This window comes from Penicillium expansum, assembly GCF_000769745.1.
Source record: "Penicillium expansum strain MD-8 chromosome Unknown contig133, whole genome shotgun sequence".
Lineage (NCBI taxonomy): Eukaryota > Fungi > Ascomycota > Eurotiomycetes > Eurotiales > Aspergillaceae > Penicillium > Penicillium expansum.
Genome location: NW_015971287.1, coordinates 30,878 through 50,333, shown reverse-complemented (window position 1 = coordinate 50,333; position 19,456 = coordinate 30,878). Strand labels below are relative to the sequence as shown.

At 45.8% G+C, this 19,456-nt stretch overlaps 8 protein-coding genes across 8 annotated transcripts; 4 read left to right on the top strand and 4 right to left on the bottom strand.

Annotated features, from left to right (window-relative positions):
* Nucleotides 1-2,510: 2,510 nt before the first annotated feature.
* PEX2_040800 (Glycoside hydrolase/deacetylase, beta/alpha-barrel) lies at nucleotides 2,511-3,467 on the top strand (the record flags this gene model as incomplete). The annotated part of the gene is made up of 3 exons (XM_016741355.1): nucleotides 2,511-2,644; nucleotides 2,762-3,181; nucleotides 3,254-3,467. 3 exons carry the CDS (start codon nucleotides 2,511-2,513, stop codon nucleotides 3,465-3,467), a joined length of 768 nt encoding a protein of 255 aa, XP_016599526.1.
* Nucleotides 3,468-4,479: 1,012 nt separating this feature from the next.
* On the top strand, nucleotides 4,480-5,958 carry PEX2_040790 (Major facilitator superfamily domain, general substrate transporter; the record flags this gene model as incomplete). Its single annotated transcript, XM_016741354.1, has 1 exon — nucleotides 4,480-5,958. One exon carries the CDS (start codon nucleotides 4,480-4,482, stop codon nucleotides 5,956-5,958), a length of 1,479 nt encoding a protein of 492 aa, XP_016599525.1.
* A 567-nt stretch (nucleotides 5,959-6,525) lies between these two features.
* Nucleotides 6,526-7,707, bottom strand: PEX2_040780 (tellurite-resistance/dicarboxylate transporter family protein; the record flags this gene model as incomplete). Its single annotated transcript, XM_016741353.1, has 1 exon — nucleotides 6,526-7,707. The coding sequence occupies one exon, from the start codon at nucleotides 7,705-7,707 to the stop codon at nucleotides 6,526-6,528; it is 1,182 nt and encodes a 393-aa protein (XP_016599524.1).
* A 2,077-nt stretch (nucleotides 7,708-9,784) lies between these two features.
* PEX2_040770 (Peptidase aspartic, catalytic) lies at nucleotides 9,785-11,274 on the top strand (the record flags this gene model as incomplete). Its single annotated transcript, XM_016741352.1, has 3 exons — nucleotides 9,785-9,964; nucleotides 10,018-10,342; nucleotides 10,400-11,274. The coding sequence occupies 3 exons, from the start codon at nucleotides 9,785-9,787 to the stop codon at nucleotides 11,272-11,274; spliced, it is 1,380 nt and encodes a 459-aa protein (XP_016599523.1).
* A 725-nt stretch (nucleotides 11,275-11,999) lies between these two features.
* Nucleotides 12,000-13,969, bottom strand: PEX2_040760 (Amino acid/polyamine transporter I; the record flags this gene model as incomplete). The annotated part of the gene is made up of 8 exons (XM_016741351.1): nucleotides 12,000-12,490; nucleotides 12,546-12,758; nucleotides 12,810-12,852; nucleotides 12,913-13,040; nucleotides 13,104-13,361; nucleotides 13,416-13,500; nucleotides 13,567-13,643; nucleotides 13,705-13,969. 8 exons carry the CDS (start codon nucleotides 13,967-13,969, stop codon nucleotides 12,000-12,002), a joined length of 1,560 nt encoding a protein of 519 aa, XP_016599522.1.
* Nucleotides 13,970-15,254: 1,285 nt separating this feature from the next.
* Nucleotides 15,255-16,463, bottom strand: PEX2_040750 (collagen-like triple helix repeat-containing protein; the record flags this gene model as incomplete). Its single annotated transcript, XM_016741350.1, has 3 exons — nucleotides 15,255-15,650; nucleotides 15,695-16,058; nucleotides 16,114-16,463. The coding sequence occupies 3 exons, from the start codon at nucleotides 16,461-16,463 to the stop codon at nucleotides 15,255-15,257; spliced, it is 1,110 nt and encodes a 369-aa protein (XP_016599521.1).
* A 605-nt stretch (nucleotides 16,464-17,068) lies between these two features.
* PEX2_040740 (uncharacterized protein) lies at nucleotides 17,069-18,007 on the bottom strand (the record flags this gene model as incomplete). Its single annotated transcript, XM_016741349.1, has 4 exons — nucleotides 17,069-17,250; nucleotides 17,308-17,647; nucleotides 17,720-17,790; nucleotides 17,848-18,007. 4 exons carry the CDS (start codon nucleotides 18,005-18,007, stop codon nucleotides 17,069-17,071), a joined length of 753 nt encoding a protein of 250 aa, XP_016599520.1.
* Nucleotides 18,008-18,995: 988 nt separating this feature from the next.
* On the top strand, nucleotides 18,996-19,313 carry PEX2_040730 (uncharacterized protein; the record flags this gene model as incomplete). Its single annotated transcript, XM_016741348.1, has 1 exon — nucleotides 18,996-19,313. The coding sequence occupies one exon, from the start codon at nucleotides 18,996-18,998 to the stop codon at nucleotides 19,311-19,313; it is 318 nt and encodes a 105-aa protein (XP_016599519.1).
* Between the last annotated feature and the right edge of the window lie 143 nt (nucleotides 19,314-19,456).

Below are 19,456 nucleotides of genomic sequence, written 5' to 3'. Positions count from 1 at the left end.
AGAAGCGCTAGACATGGTTGATCATTTTTACAACTTCCAGTCAGCCTTCTCGCCCGTTGTACCGGAATACTTTCGTAGTCATTCCCAGCACGCGACGCTGATCGAGGAGGAGCCCGTATTGACTATCGCCATATTGATGATTGGATCGCGCTACCGAAAGTGGACAGGACCGGCCGCGGTCGCGCGTTCCTATATCGTTCATGATCGGATTTGGAGATATCTACAGGGGATGATTTCACGATTGTTTTGGTCAGAAGACCTGTTTGTAGGTGAGTTCCCTTCTCTCAGAGACCCTTTTCTTGGTCCTGGGGGAGGGCCACGACCGGCATATACGGACAGTTGGTCGCATGGGTTCCGCACGTTAGGAACATGCGAGGCATTGTTGCTGTTGCTGGATTGGCATCCTCGGGCTCTCCACTTTCCACCCCCAGACGAGGATACGTCGTCAATCGTGATCCCTGAGCCAAATAAACCGCGAAAGAGTGCTAATACCCCGGGATATTACGGGCCTGGCTCCGGACATGACTGGCTCGCTCGATCAGATCGTCTATGCCACTCTATGCTTTCCTCTGTTTTGATACTGGCAACCGAGATGGGGATCTTCTGCGAGGATAATTCCTTTTGGCAAGAATATGAAATTAGGCACGACCATCTGAAGGTCGCTCGTGACCAAGAGAGATTTCACCGTATACGGTGCTTGATATGGGTTTATGCGACACAACAACCCGGTCGACCAGGTAGATACTTCCTTGATCAACACATTTCACACGACCCTCTTGAAAGATCAATACTAATAAGGATCCTGAAACTACTGTAGGACGAAGAAATCCGGCGCAATGCACCCCTACAAAAAGTCCCGGCATAAGGAATGATGACGCGACGGAATGTTGGATGCGCGTCGCAACTATTATGAAGAATGCAAACGATCTGCTCTTTGTGTCACCAAATTATACGGGAGAAATTATTCGCAATGGACATTACCTTCGGATTGTTCGCGGCCTTGAGCCACTTCTAAACGAATCAATTCTCGAGTTTGATGATGCCAAGTGTATGTATCACCCTTGAAGCTGTGTGATCAACGCTCATTTTTGTAGTGGCGAAGCAAACACGATATATTTTGAACATTGAGTACGAGTATGCACAACTCTGTATTTTCAGCCTCGCTTTGCAAGCTGTAATCAATCGAAATTGTCGTGATGATACAAGCTTTAGACCAAAGAGATGCGAACGAAGTACTTCAGCAGAAGAGGAGAAGTACCTAAGAGGAACTGTTAAGGCCGCTCGGACTATACTAAGAACGGTGCTCGACGATCTACTTCCTCGTGGAAGTTTAACCTATATTCCCGTTCGATCATACTCTAGGGTTCTCGGTGCGACGTTGATTCTTCTCAAGGTAAGTGGCTCTTCTCCGTCGCTCCGTCCATCTCTCTTTGTCTCATTATCCTAAATCCTGCAACCAGTGCTGTGCAGCTGGAATTAGCGAGATCGACGTACCTACGTCCCTGGATCTAGTTCGGCGAGTTGCTGTTGGTCTTCATAACTCTGCAGTCGATGATACCCACTTGAGTGCGCGCTGGGGCGATCTTCTACAAAACCTCGCTAGTCGACTTCGGTCGCGCCTAGCCAAACCAACTACGCCGAAATTCCAATCGTTAGCAATGCTATCAAAAGATCACGCGGGTACCTCTGTCGCTCATGAAACACAGACATCAATAATTCATTGTTCTTCTCAAGATTTACAGACTAGACCTGATGCTGAGCCTGATACGCAGTTTGATGCCTGGTCAATGTGGTGGGATGATCAATTTTCTCAGGTTAACCTCAATTACATGCCTTGGTTTCCAACTTTGGGTCTCGTGAGTGGAAGTGATCCCTCGTTCTCAAACGATGCCACCGATGGTATTTTGTGAAAGTGTTGGGCCAACTCATTGAGCGTTGATCTATTGTCCCTAGTGAACATAATAGCTACCGGTATACAACAAACTAGGTCATTCCCCTCTGAACTATATAACCTGGGTTCCATCATGCAAATCTTTGTTTTCCATCGGACGATAATAGACCCCTCATGTCTTTGACCAAATTAACTGTTCCCACTCCTCTTTCGCATCCTCAAGAGGTCAATTGAACAATCGTATTTGATTCCACAAGAGCATTCGTGTGATCTCTGCCTATTTAGTTTACATGTCACATATTTTGTGGATCCTAGAAGGCAAATAGAAGTTCTTGGGTTAATTTAGTCCCGGATAATGCAGGAAAGCGGCCTGACTCCGAGCCGGGTCTCCAAAAGGTGGACCTACGAACTAGTACTCCGTACCAGTCAAGCAAATAAATACGATAGCTGGTGCAAGATCTGAACTATTCCAACTTTGAACAGACTTGATTTGCTACTTTTTATTCGTCTTTTCATCCTTGCAAAACCGGAGGACTTCTAAGAAATCCTTAGAACATCCCACACACCGTCATACCGCCAATATCATCCATAACCAATCGAGGGACAGTTTCCTGCAATCATGGGACCTATCAAGCACAAAGCACTGATCAACGTCGACCTCGGAGAGGGCTTTGGAAATTGGACAATCACTTCAGATGAAGACCTGCTTCCATTCATCGACCATGCCAATATTGCTTGTGGATTTCATGCTTCGTATGTCTTCTCTTTCTTCTGTCCGGCGCTCGGAATTGCGGCAACCAATCGGTCGGAAATTTTACGCGCATTCATATATCATGATGAAATTTGACTCACACATCTTTCTGTCGGTAGTGACCCCCTCATAATGATGGAAACCGTTCGCAGCTGCAAGAAACACGGCGTGAAAATCGGAGCACACCCCGGCCTACCAGATCTACAGGGCTTTGGTCGTCGTGAAATGAAACTTTCGACGGACGAACTTACTGCAATCACTATTTACCAGGTTGGAGCACTCAAGGGGTTCTTAGACCAGCAGGGAGTCCCCCTTCACCATGTCAAGCCACACGGGATGCTCTATGGTATGTGCTGCAGAGACTACGAGACTGCGAAGGCCGTCTTCAAGGGTATTCCCAAGGGTGTCAAGGTGTTTGGGCTTCCAGGTACTTTTATGGAACAAGCCGCTAGGGATTTAGGACTCGAGTTCATGGCGGAGTTTTATGCGGATGTCAAGTACAATGCAGATGCTTCTCTCCTGATCGAGCGCAAAAAGAAGTAAGTCACTCATTTTAGTCTTCTTGTTCTTACTATTATGATCTAATGTTGACTTTCCTTTCACTTTTGCAGGGCATGGGACCTTGCCGAGGTCCGGACACGTGTAACACAGCAGATGGAAACATGCACTGCTACTGCAATCGATGGATCAACCTGTGAACTGCCCGTCAAGGACTATCCGATCTCCATCTGTTGTCATTCCGACGTTCCCGGGTGCTTGGAGCTGGTGAAGGAGACAAGAGCCGCTGTTGACACCTTTAACAAGGCTCACTTCCCCAAGAAGTAGGTATATAGAGAAATGAAATTTATATTTTATGGTTATTAGGTTGAATAAATTTATTTCAAATTAATTTGGGGTTCTCTTGTGCTGAGATCAACATCGTTTTGCGAATGTATCGTTCTGTTCTTCCTTTTCAGTCCTTGACGATAAGCCAACTGGTGTAAATCATTGGAGCTGAGTATTTCCCGTCGTTAACAACCCCAACAACCCCAACCGAAGTGACCCCAAATATTCAGATACCGGGAAATGTCGGTTGGGGTAGAATCGAAAATAGGAGAATCTGACTGGATCGCTCTGTCTCAGCTTCTATCTTATCACTTCAACTCCTCAGGGACCGAAAATGACTCCAATTCAGTAGCCAACACTATGCCCATCGACCCCCGAGACCCATATTCAAGGTGATAACGTTGAATGGGAAAGGAAGTGGATCGGCCATGCGTTGCGGGGTATCACTTGGCGTCTTTAGCCCACAGCAATATGGTCAATTAAGATTTCAACCCCAACAGCCATGATCGGTTGGTTAGTTCATTTCTATCCTTGTTCGCCAGCCGTGTATGATAAGCTATTTCTAGGATCCTCTGTGATTAATTGAATGTGGTTTATACCGGAATTGGGGAAGTCTGATAAGACAAACGTACTAGAAGCGTCAATTTCTGTTTTTCTATTTGAACTCAAGCTTATATCCCAATCGAAAATTTTTAGACCAAAGCATATTGGAGTTTCCCATACGACTAAAAAGTCTACGATTGCAAGTAGTCGGGGATCTTTCTGGCATTTTCAACAACCCATTCTACCAATACCTTGGGTGTATCTTGAGGTATGCATGAAGAATATATATCTCCAGCCTAGATCATCACTAATTCGTCTTAACATAGTGATCAGCCTTGATCCCCAATCACCATCTCGACCGAAGGCCTCTAACGCTGCATTCAGGCGATACATAAATCGACCCAAGCTACCACAGCAAGATATATACTGAGTACCCTTAAACGGCTGTGTCGCTTCCAGCTCAACAAAGATGGATGATCCTCTCCCCATTCCCGGAACGGTCCAGCAGGTGGATCTAGATCACACCTCGCGCCTGAGACACAATAACGAGCATGAAGATATCGTCCTGATTCCTCACCCAAGCTCTCATCCCGATGATCCTCTCAATTGGTCCCGCCAGCGCAAATTTCTGAGCAGCGCCTGCCAAATGTCCTGGTGCTTCCTCACCGCCGCCCTCATCAGTGGTCTATCATCCTCCTATCTCCTGATCTCAGAAGACACAGGTATTTCTGTGGCAGATCTCAGCACAGGAAATGGTCTCATGTATCTCTTCATGGGCTGGGGCACCCTGTTGACCCAAAACCTTGCGCAGGACTTTGGTCGTCGGCCAGTCCTGTTGGTTGGCATACTTGGCTCATCGCTGTTGCAGATCTGGTCTACGTATATGAAGTCGGTGGGTGAATGGTACGCCAATCGAATTCTTCTTGGCATTTTTGTTTCGCCTCAGGAAGCCTTGATCGAACTCTGCATTGCGGATATCCACTTTGCCCATGATCGAGGCTTCCACATGGGTATTTATAACTGGACTTTGTGGTGTGGTGCTTTCATGTCACCTATCGCTGGTGGCTTTGTTGCTGAGAGGTTCGGTTGGAGATGGATCCAATACATCCTAGCCATTATTTGTCTCTGCTTCACTGTTATCACGTTCTTCGGCTTTGAAGACACGATGTTCTTCCGCCAAGTGAATATTCAGGAACCGGCATTTTCCACTGCCAAAGACATCAGCGATCTGGAGCCATCAATTGAAAGCGACAGCAAAACGGTCTCCGAATCTAAAGAGCCAGAGAATCCTGGTGTCACTCCTGTCGTTGTTGAAGAGACTTACCAGATCAAAACATACACCCAGAAGCTGAAATTGTGGGGATTAAGACATCCTTCGCAGCCTTTTAACTTCTTCCGGTCATTTTTCCTTTCCTTCCGTCTGCTATGCTTCCCCACAAACATCTTCTCCGGTCTTCTTGTGGGAAGTATTCTCGCCTGGTACAATGTTCTGGGAGGGTCCTTAGCGGAGGTTCTAGGCAGTGCCCCTTATAATTTCACGACAGAGCAGATTGGTCTTACCTATTTTGCTAGTGTGATAGGAGTTTCGATTGGATGTTACTTTAGCGGCTGGTTCAGTGATATCCTTGCAATCAAGCTGGCCAGAGGACGAAACGGTATCAAAGAACCCGAAGACCGTCTCTGGATGTTCTTGATTGCCCTCATTGCCCATCCTCTGGGGTGTATTCTTTATGGTGTCGGAGCAAGCCACCATATTCCATGGATTGGAGTCGTCATCGGAATGGCCTTCATCTGCATCACTCTGCCGATGGGATCTGGCTTAGCCATTACCTACATTATTGACAGTCAGAAGGAGCTGGCGGGAGAGTCAATTGTGACTGTTATTTTGATCCGTAATACAATTGGTGAGTTGCAATGCCTTGCCAGATCAATCAATATTTTTAAGTGAGCTGACAATACTTTGCTAGGTTTCGCTTTTGCATACGCAGTCAATCCCATGATTACGAACATGGGGCTGCAGAATACCTTTATTTTGATAGCAGTGTTGGGAATGGTTTTCTGGAGTGGTTGTTTGCTCTGGATTAAAATTGGAAAATCGGCTCGGAGATCCATTGCTAAATCCTACTGGAATCTGGTTGAGATTCATGGACTTGCTGCCCACTGATCTTGTTTTTCGATATTTTGGTGATGGACTTAAGCTTTCAGCTCAACAGCTAGTATCACAGAAAATGCTACACAGAGGTAATTTTTCAGGTCCCAATCTACAGTCACTCAAGTTCAAAGGGTTTCACCCAGATCACATTACACTGGCGGTGTTGAACTGCCTTCATGGTCCGAGAGATCACGCAGGAAATTGCAAGGGAGACTTGAATATGGCACGAGGGGTACCCAATATAATCTCTTCTAGCTTCTCTATATAGAATGGCATAACATAAGTTAATCTTTCAATGTGAACTCGACAATATAATACAAATAGCTCTTAGCCCTTATAGGTAGATTTTTTCTAAAATCTTTCTCATGAAACCTCATCTTCGTTTCCTCTCTTGACACCCTCCGGCCATAACATTTGACGTCTCGCAACTGCAAGTATGGTAGCACATCCCACACCTAACCACATCATAACTTGCAACACGGTCAGAACCGAAGTGACCCACAGGATGGCCGGTGATTGCAATACCTCTCCTATACTGATTGTTGCTATAATAAATCCCGTGTTGGGGAAAACCATACCCCAATACACAACTGACATGGGAGGTGCCCCCGCACCGCCAAACATTTTAGCAGAAGCCAAAATGCTAATAGCAGCAATACAAAGGTGGAAGAAAGCCATAGTCCAAACAAAAATAGCAAAGAATGAAGCAATGACTAGTGCAATGTCACCAGTGCTCACAGTGGTGTTTCCAGTAGACATGGGATCTGCGTATGAAATTATATATCGCGAAGGCAAGGCTTTCACCGCCTCCTTTGCCATACCGATCAATGCAAGAGCAGTAAAGCTCCATGGTCCAACAGCAATAAACATCTGCGGCCGTTTAGCCCGTTCTGGAAGACCGTGCTTGGCGAGGAAATATTGGTATTCGGCGTAAATGAGCAAAGACATGATGAAACCGAAGCCTTGTAATGTAGCACCGCCGATGAGAATGGGTATCGCTTGGTCTCTTGGTTGATTCGCCGCAATAGATGATGCAATCGTGCCGGAAAGCATGGCTGGGAAAGAGGGCAGTAGTTGGGCTATTGGAAAAGGTTGCTGGCTAGCCATAGCTAGGTGGTACAGATACCAGTTATGGAATATTGCTGAGAGTGTAGACAGGGCGACGTAGATCCAGAAGACGATTCGTAAGGCAATCTGCAGCCAGGGGCCGCAGGCGCTGGTTCCATAGCCGACTGCTCCGAGGATGATAGTAGCGATAGCTAGTAGGCATGTTGGCGCGTAATAACTTTCATTGCCATCTCGGAATGACTCTTTGAGGGCCACTGGCCTAGAAATGAAACGGACGGCCATGCATGATGTGATCGCGAGAAAGAAGGCCAAGTTGAAAATGTAAATGATCTTTCCGATGATCTCAAGTCCAGTAAATTGGTGAGGTGTCCGGTAGAGGAGAACAGAGATACCTCCAGTAGCCATGGACATTGAGTACCAACCCCATTTAATCTGACATAGTCGCTCCTTGAGGGTCACCCTATCAGCGAGAAACATTTTGGCCAATTTGAGGGTGGAAGGTGCGTATTCAGAACGGATCGGAAAATTTTGGCCACATATGTAAAAAGAAAATCACCCCCTTGGATCACATGGTGGGTCACCCAACAATCAGTTTCAAATATCAGGGCAATAGATTTGTTCGACAAATTATCATGAGATCCACAATGCAGGTACATGTATTATTTTGGGATGCCGAGCTCGGCCCCGAGCTCGGGATCTGTCCGAGCCCGAGACACCTAAAGCTTAAAAAGGCTTGGATCGAGACTTGTTTTACGCACGGGGTGATTGTTGACACTTTCTTCAATGGAAAAGGATAATCCTTAAATTAAAAGAAGGGATTTGGTGGTCTATATATATCAGGCGCAGATATTGGGGAAACGAACAATGTTCCACAGTGGTATTTCGTTTTCCCAACATTCTCTAGTGGATTTTGAATGATGCTCTTCAGTGGCCAATACCGTCTCCACATCTGCACACAAAACCAGTCTTCTAGCTCGCGTGCATTGCTCGGCATGCCTTAGCCGTGCTAAGCCTTCTCGCGCAGCGTCCTATAAGCCTTGGCGATCGATGCTCGTACCTCACCTCGGGTACTTCCTCAAAATCCGGGAAAGGCCTCTTGATTGGGTCTTGGAGTGCAGGAGACCTGGCTCATAGTGACTATTTGAGGCGTAAATCATCACCTTGGCCAGCAAAGACTACTTACGCACAGTGAGCTCGAGTGGCTCATTGTGATGATTTTTCTGAGTGGGAATTAAGATAAATTGATAAAAAGAAATTTGTCCGAAATCTTGTGACGAGGACATAGCATTTAGTGCACATTAAATTACCGGTTCCGTTTTACTAAAGGCTACTCGTAGTGCAGATATCCAGTGACGACTCCTCGGGCAAAAGATTGAGGCAATGATAATTTGGTTTCTCACGTAACCTGATACATACGACCATAGGGTGTGGAAAACAGGGCTTCCCGTCCGCTCAGCCGTACTTAAGCCACACGCCGGTGAGTTAGTAGTTGGGTGGGTGACCACCAGCGAATCCTCACTGTTGTATGTATTTGTTTTTTGCTCTCAATGTGATTGTTCTACATACTCCGTAGGAAACTGCCCTTGTCCCTTGCCTGATTCGAACGACATTATCATACGCCTAATATCCTACATACCCCGAAGCAATAACATGACTTGTCTCTTCTATGCTGACATCTTATCTTAGGTATGTTGTTCCGTAACTAACGGCCTGGTCCGGGTTAATGTAAGAATTGTGAAATAATATTTGAATTGAATTGTTTCAGCCCCCGAACCCATAATAAGAGTTGACGCTGGAAAAAGTCCCCCGCTGGCCATCGAGGGTCGATGCCATGACCTTGGAGAGCCCAGTGGTGGTTTAACGGCGGCTTTTTTTTTATCTGGTCCTACGCCGGGAGGATCTTGAAGAGTAATAATTATTGAGGCAAAGGGAGATGACTGGGGAGTGAAGCTCAAAGGTTTAAGTAGTTGGGGATTGAAAAAACACTACTCCGTACTCCGTACACTGAGCGGGTGTAGACGGAAACCTCGACGGTTGCATAGAGATGGCAATTAATCTCGCCGACATTTCAGGTCTATCCAACCAATCATATGTAGGTCAGAGATATCAGCGATGTACCACTATCTCACTTTGGGCCCTGCCAAGACGATCTAAGCATCTAGGGTCCTCGGTGCCAAGACAAACACCCTTTTCTTCTCGCGGAGTACAACTGGTCGCTCTTTTGGAAGATCTTAACCTTCCATTTGCTGATCATTTCCTATAACGTTTGAATCTGGGGTAAAATGCGGGTATTCTGCTTAAAAAAAATGAACGGGGAGCAACAACTGTGAATGGGGATGGGGCGCCTCTTTTAGCCTCATGTAACGTCTTTTGCCGCTAAGAACCTTTGCTAAGCTATTTCAGCACCGTAGGCGGATCACCTTTCACTAGGCGAATTTTAACCCCCTTGGCTTGTCATGGTGAAAGTTTCATTCTCTTTTTCTTCTTTCCCGTCTTCACACTCGCTCCTACGCTTTTTTCCCCCCTGATCTTTATCCATCCCCCGTCTATCACCATGCGCAGTGAGGTGGCCTGTCTACTCGCTTTGTCTGGCGCAGCCCTGACTAATGCGTTGAGTCTGGAGAAGAGAGACAATCCGGCGGTTCTTGCGGTGCCAATGGTACGCGACACTTCGCGTCAGCTTTCCAAGCGATCGAAGACTGTCGGCGTCAATCTTAACAAAGAGCGCGATATTGTAGGTCCAGGGCTTACAATTGAAAGGACTTGCTGGCTAACCTCGTTTTCCAGTACGTATCCTATGTCGGAAATGTGACTTTTGGCTCCCCGCCCCAGAGTTTCCTAGCTTACTTCAACACCTGGGGCAATGGCTGTTGGCTTGGAAGCGCGGATGACGGCGTTTGCGGCGTCTACGGGGAGCGGTCCCTTTGTGGTGAATATGGAGGCTACAACCTGACTGCCTCAACTACTGCCAAAAAGCTCGACGAGAAATTCACATATGATGATTTCGGTGAACTCGTAAATGGGGATTTCGTGACCGATGTCCTGGCAATTGGTAATGTCACAGTGGACGCTATGAAGATGGGAATCGACGAGGATAGTGAAATGACTTCTAGTACGTCCAGACCTATCTAAATCTATCTACTATAATCACTAACATGGACTTATTCAGATAGTTTGGGTCTTGGATACGGAAATGTATCTTCCATCTCCCTGACCCAGGCACTAGCCAACGCCGGTACCATTAACTCTCCGGCTTTCAGTCTTTGGGACCAGACAATTCTATTCGGAGGCGTTAACAAGGCCAGGTACTACGACTCTCTCTACACTTTTCCCATCGTCAACGGATCAGACCTTGCAAAAGCTTTCCGTATCAATATGGATGGCATCTCGATCAAAGAAACATCCGCGGCGTCGAATAAGTTTCCCCTGGATGCTGTCTTCAACACTGCATATGATATGACCTACGTGCCCAAGTTTGTGGCTCAGGCCCTGAATTCCCAGATTGGCAACACCTCCGTTCCAGATGACTACGGACAAGTCAACTTCTCTTGTAGTGCAGTAGGCGAGAACGCGACTATAGAGTTCAAGTTCGGGGAATTGGAATTACAATTCTACCTCAGCGATTTTATTGCCCAAAATAGTGACGTCGGCGATAATGAGGGGCCGTATCCTGGCGAGGAGACGTGCTATTTCACGATCTGTGAGAACACCGACCTCCAATATGAGGGAAGCATTGTTTTGGGCTCCAACTTCATGAGCAAGGTTTATGCAGTCTTTGATCTTGAGAACGACGAGGTCTCATTGGCGAATCTTGTTATTTGGAATACGCTCTGGGAAGCAGACGCTCCGGTCGATATTGTCGAGATTACTTCGGGCAAGAATGGTGTGCCTGGGGCGAAGAAGAGCTCGGGCTCGGGTAAAAATGGTGACTCGAGCAAGAATGGTGAGGCTGAGGCAAAGAAGAACTTGGCTACGCACATCAAAAAAGGCCTGAGGACGGGGGCTTTGGTGGTCGGTGCTGCTGTGATGATCCTGATCTTCTAGATCCAACCTTGTTACTAGTATTGAATCCCATTACTGTTTCACGATTAATACGTTAGCCATGCGACCTGGATCAAATCTACCTCAAATCTTATGTATCAATAATAGTCAACATCAGAGGTTACTAAAGCGGCACCCCTGATGTCTAAAAGAATTTGGCAGGACCTGCTTTTCTAGGCAGCTTTCATACTATATTTTTCTAGTGTTCATTTAGCTTTTAAGACCTTTAGAAAATATTTCTGACTTCGCGATTACGATGTATGTAATTCTGGCTGTAAGCAAAGTAATTAGTAACGCAGATTTCCGATCTCCTTGAGATTCATGTGTAGTATTTAAAAGGCCTATCAATCGCTATCTAATGACAAATTAAATAACAAGATGATACCCAGGTATATAGGTAGCGCTCAAGGTTCTTATACTAGATTGATGCCTTTGTGCCTGGACCTTTTCGATAAATACATTTCTGGTCTATCTTGGGTAGAGTTAAACAAACCTTGATGCCAGGCTGACCTGCGACATGGGATGTTACTAAAATGCAGATAAAACACTGGTATAGACTTTAAAATCAAGACTGGGAAATCCTAAAATGAACGAACGGGAGTTTCTTCTTACTTATCTTGCTAGTGTACCGTGATCATGAATCTGAAACAGCTATTCTTTCAAGATTTCCAAGAGCCTTCTGCCCCATGATCTATTTTTTGTTTTGTCCAGATCTTCAGAGGACCATGTCAGTCTGTCTGGAAAGTGAATTTGATCCAATGATACCCTAAAGAAAAATTTGAATGTGAGTATCGACTGTTATTTTGATATGATGTGGGAATGACTGACCATTGACTCTTGAACCACCATTTGTACCCAATAAACATCAGGAAAAACACCAGAATACTAATATAAGAAGCGATAAATGACTTATAGTCGAAAGGCGCCTCGAATACTGTGAAACCTTGAATCAAGAGCAAAAAAATATTGAAAAAGAGGTTGCCCCAGTAGACCAAAATATGACCTGGCGCTTTGAAGGGGAATGTTTTAGCGTCGATACCTTGCTTCTTTGCAGCAGCGCGAACCCTAAGCTGAACAAATGTGATAGCAGCCCAGGCGATATAAGCTGCTGTGCCGCCAAAGGAGGTGAAATAGGAAAAGAGGCTCCCAGCTGTTGTTTGCAAGGACATCAGACCTAAGAAGCCCCACATATTTGAGAATATGATTGCCGGGTACGGGACTGTACACGGTATTAGCTTCTATCAGAGAGAGGGTGAAGGGAAAAATTAACTGACCTCCCCTAGCATTTGTTATTGCGAAGAAAGAAGGCGCTTTCCGTTTCAAAGCGAGAGAGTAGAGCGTTCGTGATTGGATGTAAACTACTCCATTCGCAGCGGATATGAAGGCAATGAGGATGATGGCGTTGACGAAATGCCCGGAAGATTTCCACCCAGCAAGAATGAATCCAATAGTAAACGGAGACGATGCCGTTTTAGAGGCTGGATGCACTAGATCATCCGATGTTGAGGGACAGATCAGGCCTTGGAAAAACGACATACCAATAAAGACGAACAGAATACGATATAGGATAGAATTGGTGGCCTAAACAAAAATTAGTGTTAAGCCCACGCTAAAGGCAACATCTTCACGCGATACACTCACACGAGGAACGTCGCGTTGAGGGTTTTTAGACTCGCCCGCAGCGACAGAAACAATCTCAGTTCCAACATAATATGCGGCGGCCAGAACAAATACTTGGCCGAATCCATTGATTCCATTTCGAATTGGACCTAACAGAATGTCAGACTCGCGAGTCAATGCCCTTCGGACTTATCCAATGTAAGAATACCCACCATATGGTTCTTTCCAGTATGTGAATCCGACATACCCATTCCCGAACGCTCCAGTATCGGCAAGAATCGAAATGAAGAATAGCACGATCAGTGACAGGAACTTGAACATGCCAAAATAGTATTCGGTCTCTCCGTAAAAATTCACCCCAAGAGTTGTTAAAATGGAGAAGAAGACGAAGAACAAGATATACCAAGCCCAAACGGGGATAGTGGTGTCGGGAATCCAGAATTGAAGGAAGACCGTGGCGTTGTTCCAATCTTTTGAACTCAATTAGTGTGAAGATAGTTTCTTTGCTTGTTGATGACACTCACCCGATGCTAGAAATACACTCCACATGAAATAATACAGCCAAGATACTGCAAAGCTGAAGGCTGGATCCACAAATCGATCACAGTGCTGTATAAAGGAGGTTAGCAAGATACTCAAACGGTTGAGATTAGCATTAGCTGAGATTCCTTATACCTCAACAAAGCCACCATGAACTGGGAAAAGCGTAGCAATCTCTCCAACACTTTGCATCAAAATCCACACCGAGGCTCCTACAGGTTCTGTCAACATAGTGAAAATATTTTGATGTATTTATGATGGCAAACGACTCACCCACAATAGAAAAGCCAATCAAGAGCCCCAATGGACCAGCTTCATAGATTCCATAGCCTAAGCCATAAAAGCAACCTGGTCCGATAATACTTCCTAGGGCAATGATCATAAAATGACGGCCCTTAAGCCCTCTTCGTAGGCCATCCTCGATAACGTCACCAGAAATATCACGATGGGGTTCATCGCTTTCTTGCACTTCGGCGATAACGGATGCTTGTTTCGACGCATCGGCTTTTGTTTGAACTGGAGATGATAAGTCAGCCATATTGATAGACAGCGATTAAAACTTGCAAAATACCAACGTGTTGACCGGGGTGTCTGTTTTATAGCCTCGGAATCCCCAACGGATAGGTTGGGGCAATAGCCGAGCACTCCAGTTAACTCGTCTGCATCGCTTGGATGGGATGCTAAGCGTGCTAAGCTAAAGTGATTAATTGCTTATCATAGGTCATTTATCCCGTTCGGGGAGTTGTCATATCCTTATATATCACGCCATTGAGGAGTAGAATTTGTTGCAGATAGATGCCGCGAGGCAGCCAAAGTGTGCGCTCTGCTCCTAAATTCCCGAAAATTAAAATTTCTCCAGAACTTCTCACTTGAAAAGACAACGAGAAAACAGAAAATATAACACCAACTTGCAAGATCGTAGTTTGCTAGAGTCCGGAAATTTGTCAATTATCACAAATNCCCCCCCCCCCCCATCAACGCAATTAGCGTCATCAAACACGACAATGGCGACCTTGGTATATTATTGACGCCATATAGGCTTACTACAAGATGTGATTTTTGATTCTCTTCCTAATTCTCGTCCTTCTATCCATGTAGTCGTTGAACCATCCCCCAGCGCCTTTGGATTTCCCAAGAATTCCTTGTGATTGCTCTTTACTCAAAGTGTAGTATCTTTGATAGAGGATTGTAGACGGTGTAGACATTTGATTAAAATTTGGAAAATGGGTTAAACTTGCAGATAGAAGGATACAAGGGCTTTCTAGCTAAGATAAACATTGTAGTACTTTACCAATTTTGGGTGGCATGGAAACGACGACATTTGCCCTGTAGATTAGCCTATATTAAGATTCTAAGCATCAATATTCACACCAAGCAAATAAGGAAGCTCCTACAGTTTACAAATCATTAATTATCATCATTTATCAGGAAATTGTAAAATTCCATCCTTCAGTGTCAGTACTGATTTTGCTGCGACAGTACTACTACTACTATCTTCTTCCTTGGCGATTTGGGACTTTGAGATTAGACAGTAGCAAACCTAAAGCAAATAATGGTCTATATTAGCAAAAAGGCTTATTGATCCGTGAAAAATTATACAATGGGTGTTGCCGTCTAACTCAATTACTGGCTAGTGTCATTGCCGGTAGCACAAAATAGACCCTGTCAGCAGAAGAAGAAAGAGAGAAAAGAGACAGAGAACCATCAACCTCTTCCAAGTGCATCAAGAAATCAAAGAACGGACTTCTGTACTTATTTGATGGAACATAAGATGTATCGGGTTATCCAACTGTGCTACTTAAACCCCTTAGTCTGCAGATAGATTAATTGACCATTGGCTTTGGCACAGCATCCTCGAGGCTTGCACTCTCCCCATTGGCAATGCCAGTCTGGTCACTAGGCTTAGGCAAATTGTCATCGTACTTTGCATCATCTCCGCTGGCGATTCCGTTCTCTGCCACTGGAAGTAAAGGATCCTGAAGTCCTGCATCCTCGCCATTACCAATTCCATTCTGGACGGTGGGAACGGGCAAATTTTCATCGAAATTTGCGTCATTCCCATTGGCAATTCCGTTCCCGCTCACAGGAGGTACAGTGTCCTGGAATCTTGCACCATTTCCTTGGGCGATTCCTACAGTATCTAGGCTTCCACCTGGCACTTTGTCCCTTCCAGAATCCGGTCCTGCACACCCTGAAGTGCAAGAAACCCCAGCAGGGCCCTGTTTTCCATCAGCACCAGGAGAACCCTTAACACCCTGATCACCTTGCTTTCCTTGTGGCCCTGGTGACCCTTGTGGCCCTGGTGACCCTTGTGGCCCTGGTGACCCTTGTGGCCCTGGTGACCCTTGTGGTCCTGGTGACCCTTGCGGCCCTGGTGGCCCCTGTGGCCCCTGGGGACCGGAAGGTCCCTGAGGACAAACAGTACACGATTGTTGCTGACCCGGCGGATGACTCTGTGTTGGTGGCTGTACAGGTTGAGGCTGAATGACTGGCTGTACAGGTTGAGGTTGAATGACTGGCTGTACAGGTTGAGGCTGGATGACTGGCTGTACAGGTTGAGGCTGGATGACTGGCTGTACAGGTTGAGGTTGAATGACTGGCTGTACAGGTTGAGGTTGAATGACTGGCTGTACTGGTTGAGGTTGAATGAATTGCCCACCGGGAATAACCTGTGGTAGGTACGGCACTTGCTGCTGCCCAACTCCAAATATTGGGCCTTGACCACCCATATTCACGGTGCTAGGCATGCCGATGAAATAGGGTTGTTGTGGTGGGAGGAAATTCGGCAGGCTAGGACCGCCAAGTGAACCCATGCATAGTCCACCTTGGCCATATCCGAATTGAGGGAAGGGGTTTTGCATGCCGCCTACTGGTTGCTGCATTAAGCTGGCGCATGGTTGTTGGCCTGGTTGAGATAGCGAGACGGGTGTGCATAATGTGTTAGAAGTGCAGATGTAGGCGACTTGGGCGAAGGAAACATCGATGTATATGAGGAATACAATTGAACTCGTTGAAGCGTCTATGATCTTCATTTCTTATTGAAATGGAGAGTTAGATAATGGGTGGAAAATATGCTGAGTTGGGGTTTGTTGAGTGTGTAGTGACGGGAATGAGAAGCTCAAAAATTTGCAGTTAATAGGTATCTATCTAGAGTATGTAGCAGATAAGTAGAAACAAATAACAATCTCAACAGATGGTTACAAGCCGGAAACGGGCATACGAAGGTTAGGGGGACCAATTTGTTGAAGCGACGAGACGGTCATTCCCGTGTCCGGGAAGGCCACATACCACGTTACATGCACGTAGCACAGAGCATCGTAGTATAGAGGCATTACAACGCTAAGGGTCAATAAAGACGGATTTAGTGAAAGATACTCAGGCAAAATATTCATATTTGTTGGGCTATCCCATCCCCAATGGATAATTGATTGTTGCTAGTGGACTAAGCGCTTGTTGTTTGATAGATTCAGCTATAAATCCCCTGGTTTCTATAGTTTGAGTAACCAAGCCGTTTCAATATCTCTATTTTCAGTCACAACTGCAAGAATATTGGCATTTTTGAATATAAGAAGATGCGTAGTAGAACTCCGATAGTACCATTCTTGCCAAATTTGCCTCGAGCCTCAAGAAAGCGATCCTAACCAGTGCTGTGCAAGACATAACCATATTTGTCCTGCACCGGAATAACAGGCAGCTGCATAGTCTTCTCATCAACTGGGTTAAAGAACAACTTATTGGCATAGTCCTTGTATTTCTTGACTCGCTCCAACCCGTCAGGCCCGACACCATGAGGGAAAATGAAGATCTGTGGATGAGGACCTGTTTCATGTTAGACAGAGCAATTGTGTAATGTGAAGGTAAGTAAACTTTGCATACGTGGATCTTTGGAGTTCTCTCTGCTCTTTTTGTAATACTCCTGATAGTCTTGCATCACCTGGCCGAAATATGCATGGGCAGTGAACGCATTCTCGAAGACCAGCACCCATTTGGGACGAACGTTTTGCCCGACACTCTGCATACCATATGCATAAAATGCATTGAGGCGACCTGCTATTAGGTCTTCTTCCGCCTTTCGCTTTGTATCCTTGTCGTTCTTTTGGTTGTCCTTGATTTTTTGCTTCTCCTCCTCGGCTGTACTGTTGTTCTCTTTAGCACGCTTTGCCGCCAGAACGTCGATCTTTGCTTCACCCTGTTGGCCTCCTACACCAACGAGTTTCTTTTTATGGTCATTCAATTAGCTCTCTTTTGTTCAGGTGCGATGTAGTCATTCATTTCTGGTATGGCGTACTTTTTGATTATCCAGGTCAAGATTGAGAATTTGATCAATACCAAGGCCCTGAACTGTTTCTCCCAAGCCCCCTGCCTGAAGATTAATATATATTTTTAGGTTAATCATTATGGGATTGGGAACCTCACCATTTCCACCAACTCCAGGTAGAGGCTTATCTCCTGCACCGCCCGCTAAGCCACTCCCTAAACCGCCCGCTGGCGGCACATCCAGGCCTCTCACTACTCCAGAAAGATATGATACGAGAAGGCCAAGGGTCGCGAATTTTATGCTGGAAAAGACCGACATTTTTGCTTTATCAATAGCTCTTCTTTCCGTGTTGTAAAAGGCAAAATTCGAGGGAGGGGCTCGGAATATCTGTGATTTAGTAGATTTAGGATAGCAAGTGGCTTGTAGTGAAGAGAAAGGTAGCAGCACGGTAGATGCTAAAAATGGGCATAAGCCTATACCCTATTCATAGACTTATCCTCTCGACTGTCATGAATCATAGAATATAAACAGATAGGTCACGTCATGCAACACTGTGAACCGTGGGATTTGACAAGACGGTATACTCACTAGTATAATGTTACCTTTTCTTGTTAGTCGCATATTACCGAAGGTGAGTTAGCTGCTAGGCCTCATAAGGGTTGTAAAGAGACCGTAGCTGAGTGGGGTTAGAATCCTAAAACGTCCTTCTCACTTTCACGCCACCTTGCATCCGTCATATTGAGTCTGTTTTAGGTAGCATCGGCCGTCTTGAGGGTTAAAAGAGTCATAGAACCGTGTAAACGGATGTTGAAATAGGGTCGTGGCTGGCTGAAAGTCATACTCAATTATGGGTCCGTGCGCAGCCCTTGATGATGAGGGATGGAATGCAAAGGTAGAACGTAGGGAACGAATGCGGCAGTGACACCTTTTGACAGCTTGTGACGGCTGATCTAAGCCTGATCAGTCAAGCTTTTGAAACGGATATGTCGGATACTTTACATAGGTTCAAGAGAAGTAAAGTATAACCTAGCGCATTCATGTCAATAGACAACCTTTCATTCCTAAGTCACAAGGGTGTTCCCATCACTTCCTTTGCCTATCATTTCCTGTGAAGTAATGCAGGCCAATTTCTTTTTTCTGTGGGCTTTTGTTTCTAATATGCATATTGCCGCTGCGCAATTCTATGCTGGATGCATTGCTCCCCCTTGCTACCCACCAGGGTACGCGTCTTACTGCAGTATTGTTCCCAATACACCTTTATGTCTTAGTCCTGAGAATATGAGGGGTCCCCCTCCGCTTGGATGGAATGGGAATGGAATGGGCTACCAAGAATATCATACTCAGCATCTGTACCCCTATCACCAAATACGGCCACCACCACCACCACCACCACCACCACCACCACCACCACCACCTCCGCCACCTGGATACCAACCTCCGTACCCTGTGCAACAACCTTATCCACCACCACAACCACAACCACCTACACCACCGCCTGGATACCAACATCCTTATCCTATGCCTCCTTATCCTCCTCAGTACCCTTATCCGTATCCCCTTTACCCACAACCTCCCCGAGAACCAGATCGTCCACCAGCTCCCAAACCTGATCCATGTCCTGTGAGCTCTGAATGCAAGAGGGGGGATAGGGGTGAGAAAGGAGAAAAGGGAGAAAAGGGGGATAGAGGGGAAAAGGGGGAATGTGACTGTAAAATAAACAAATGAGGGATTTTGGGAAGCACTTAGAGTGATGAATCTCCCACATTT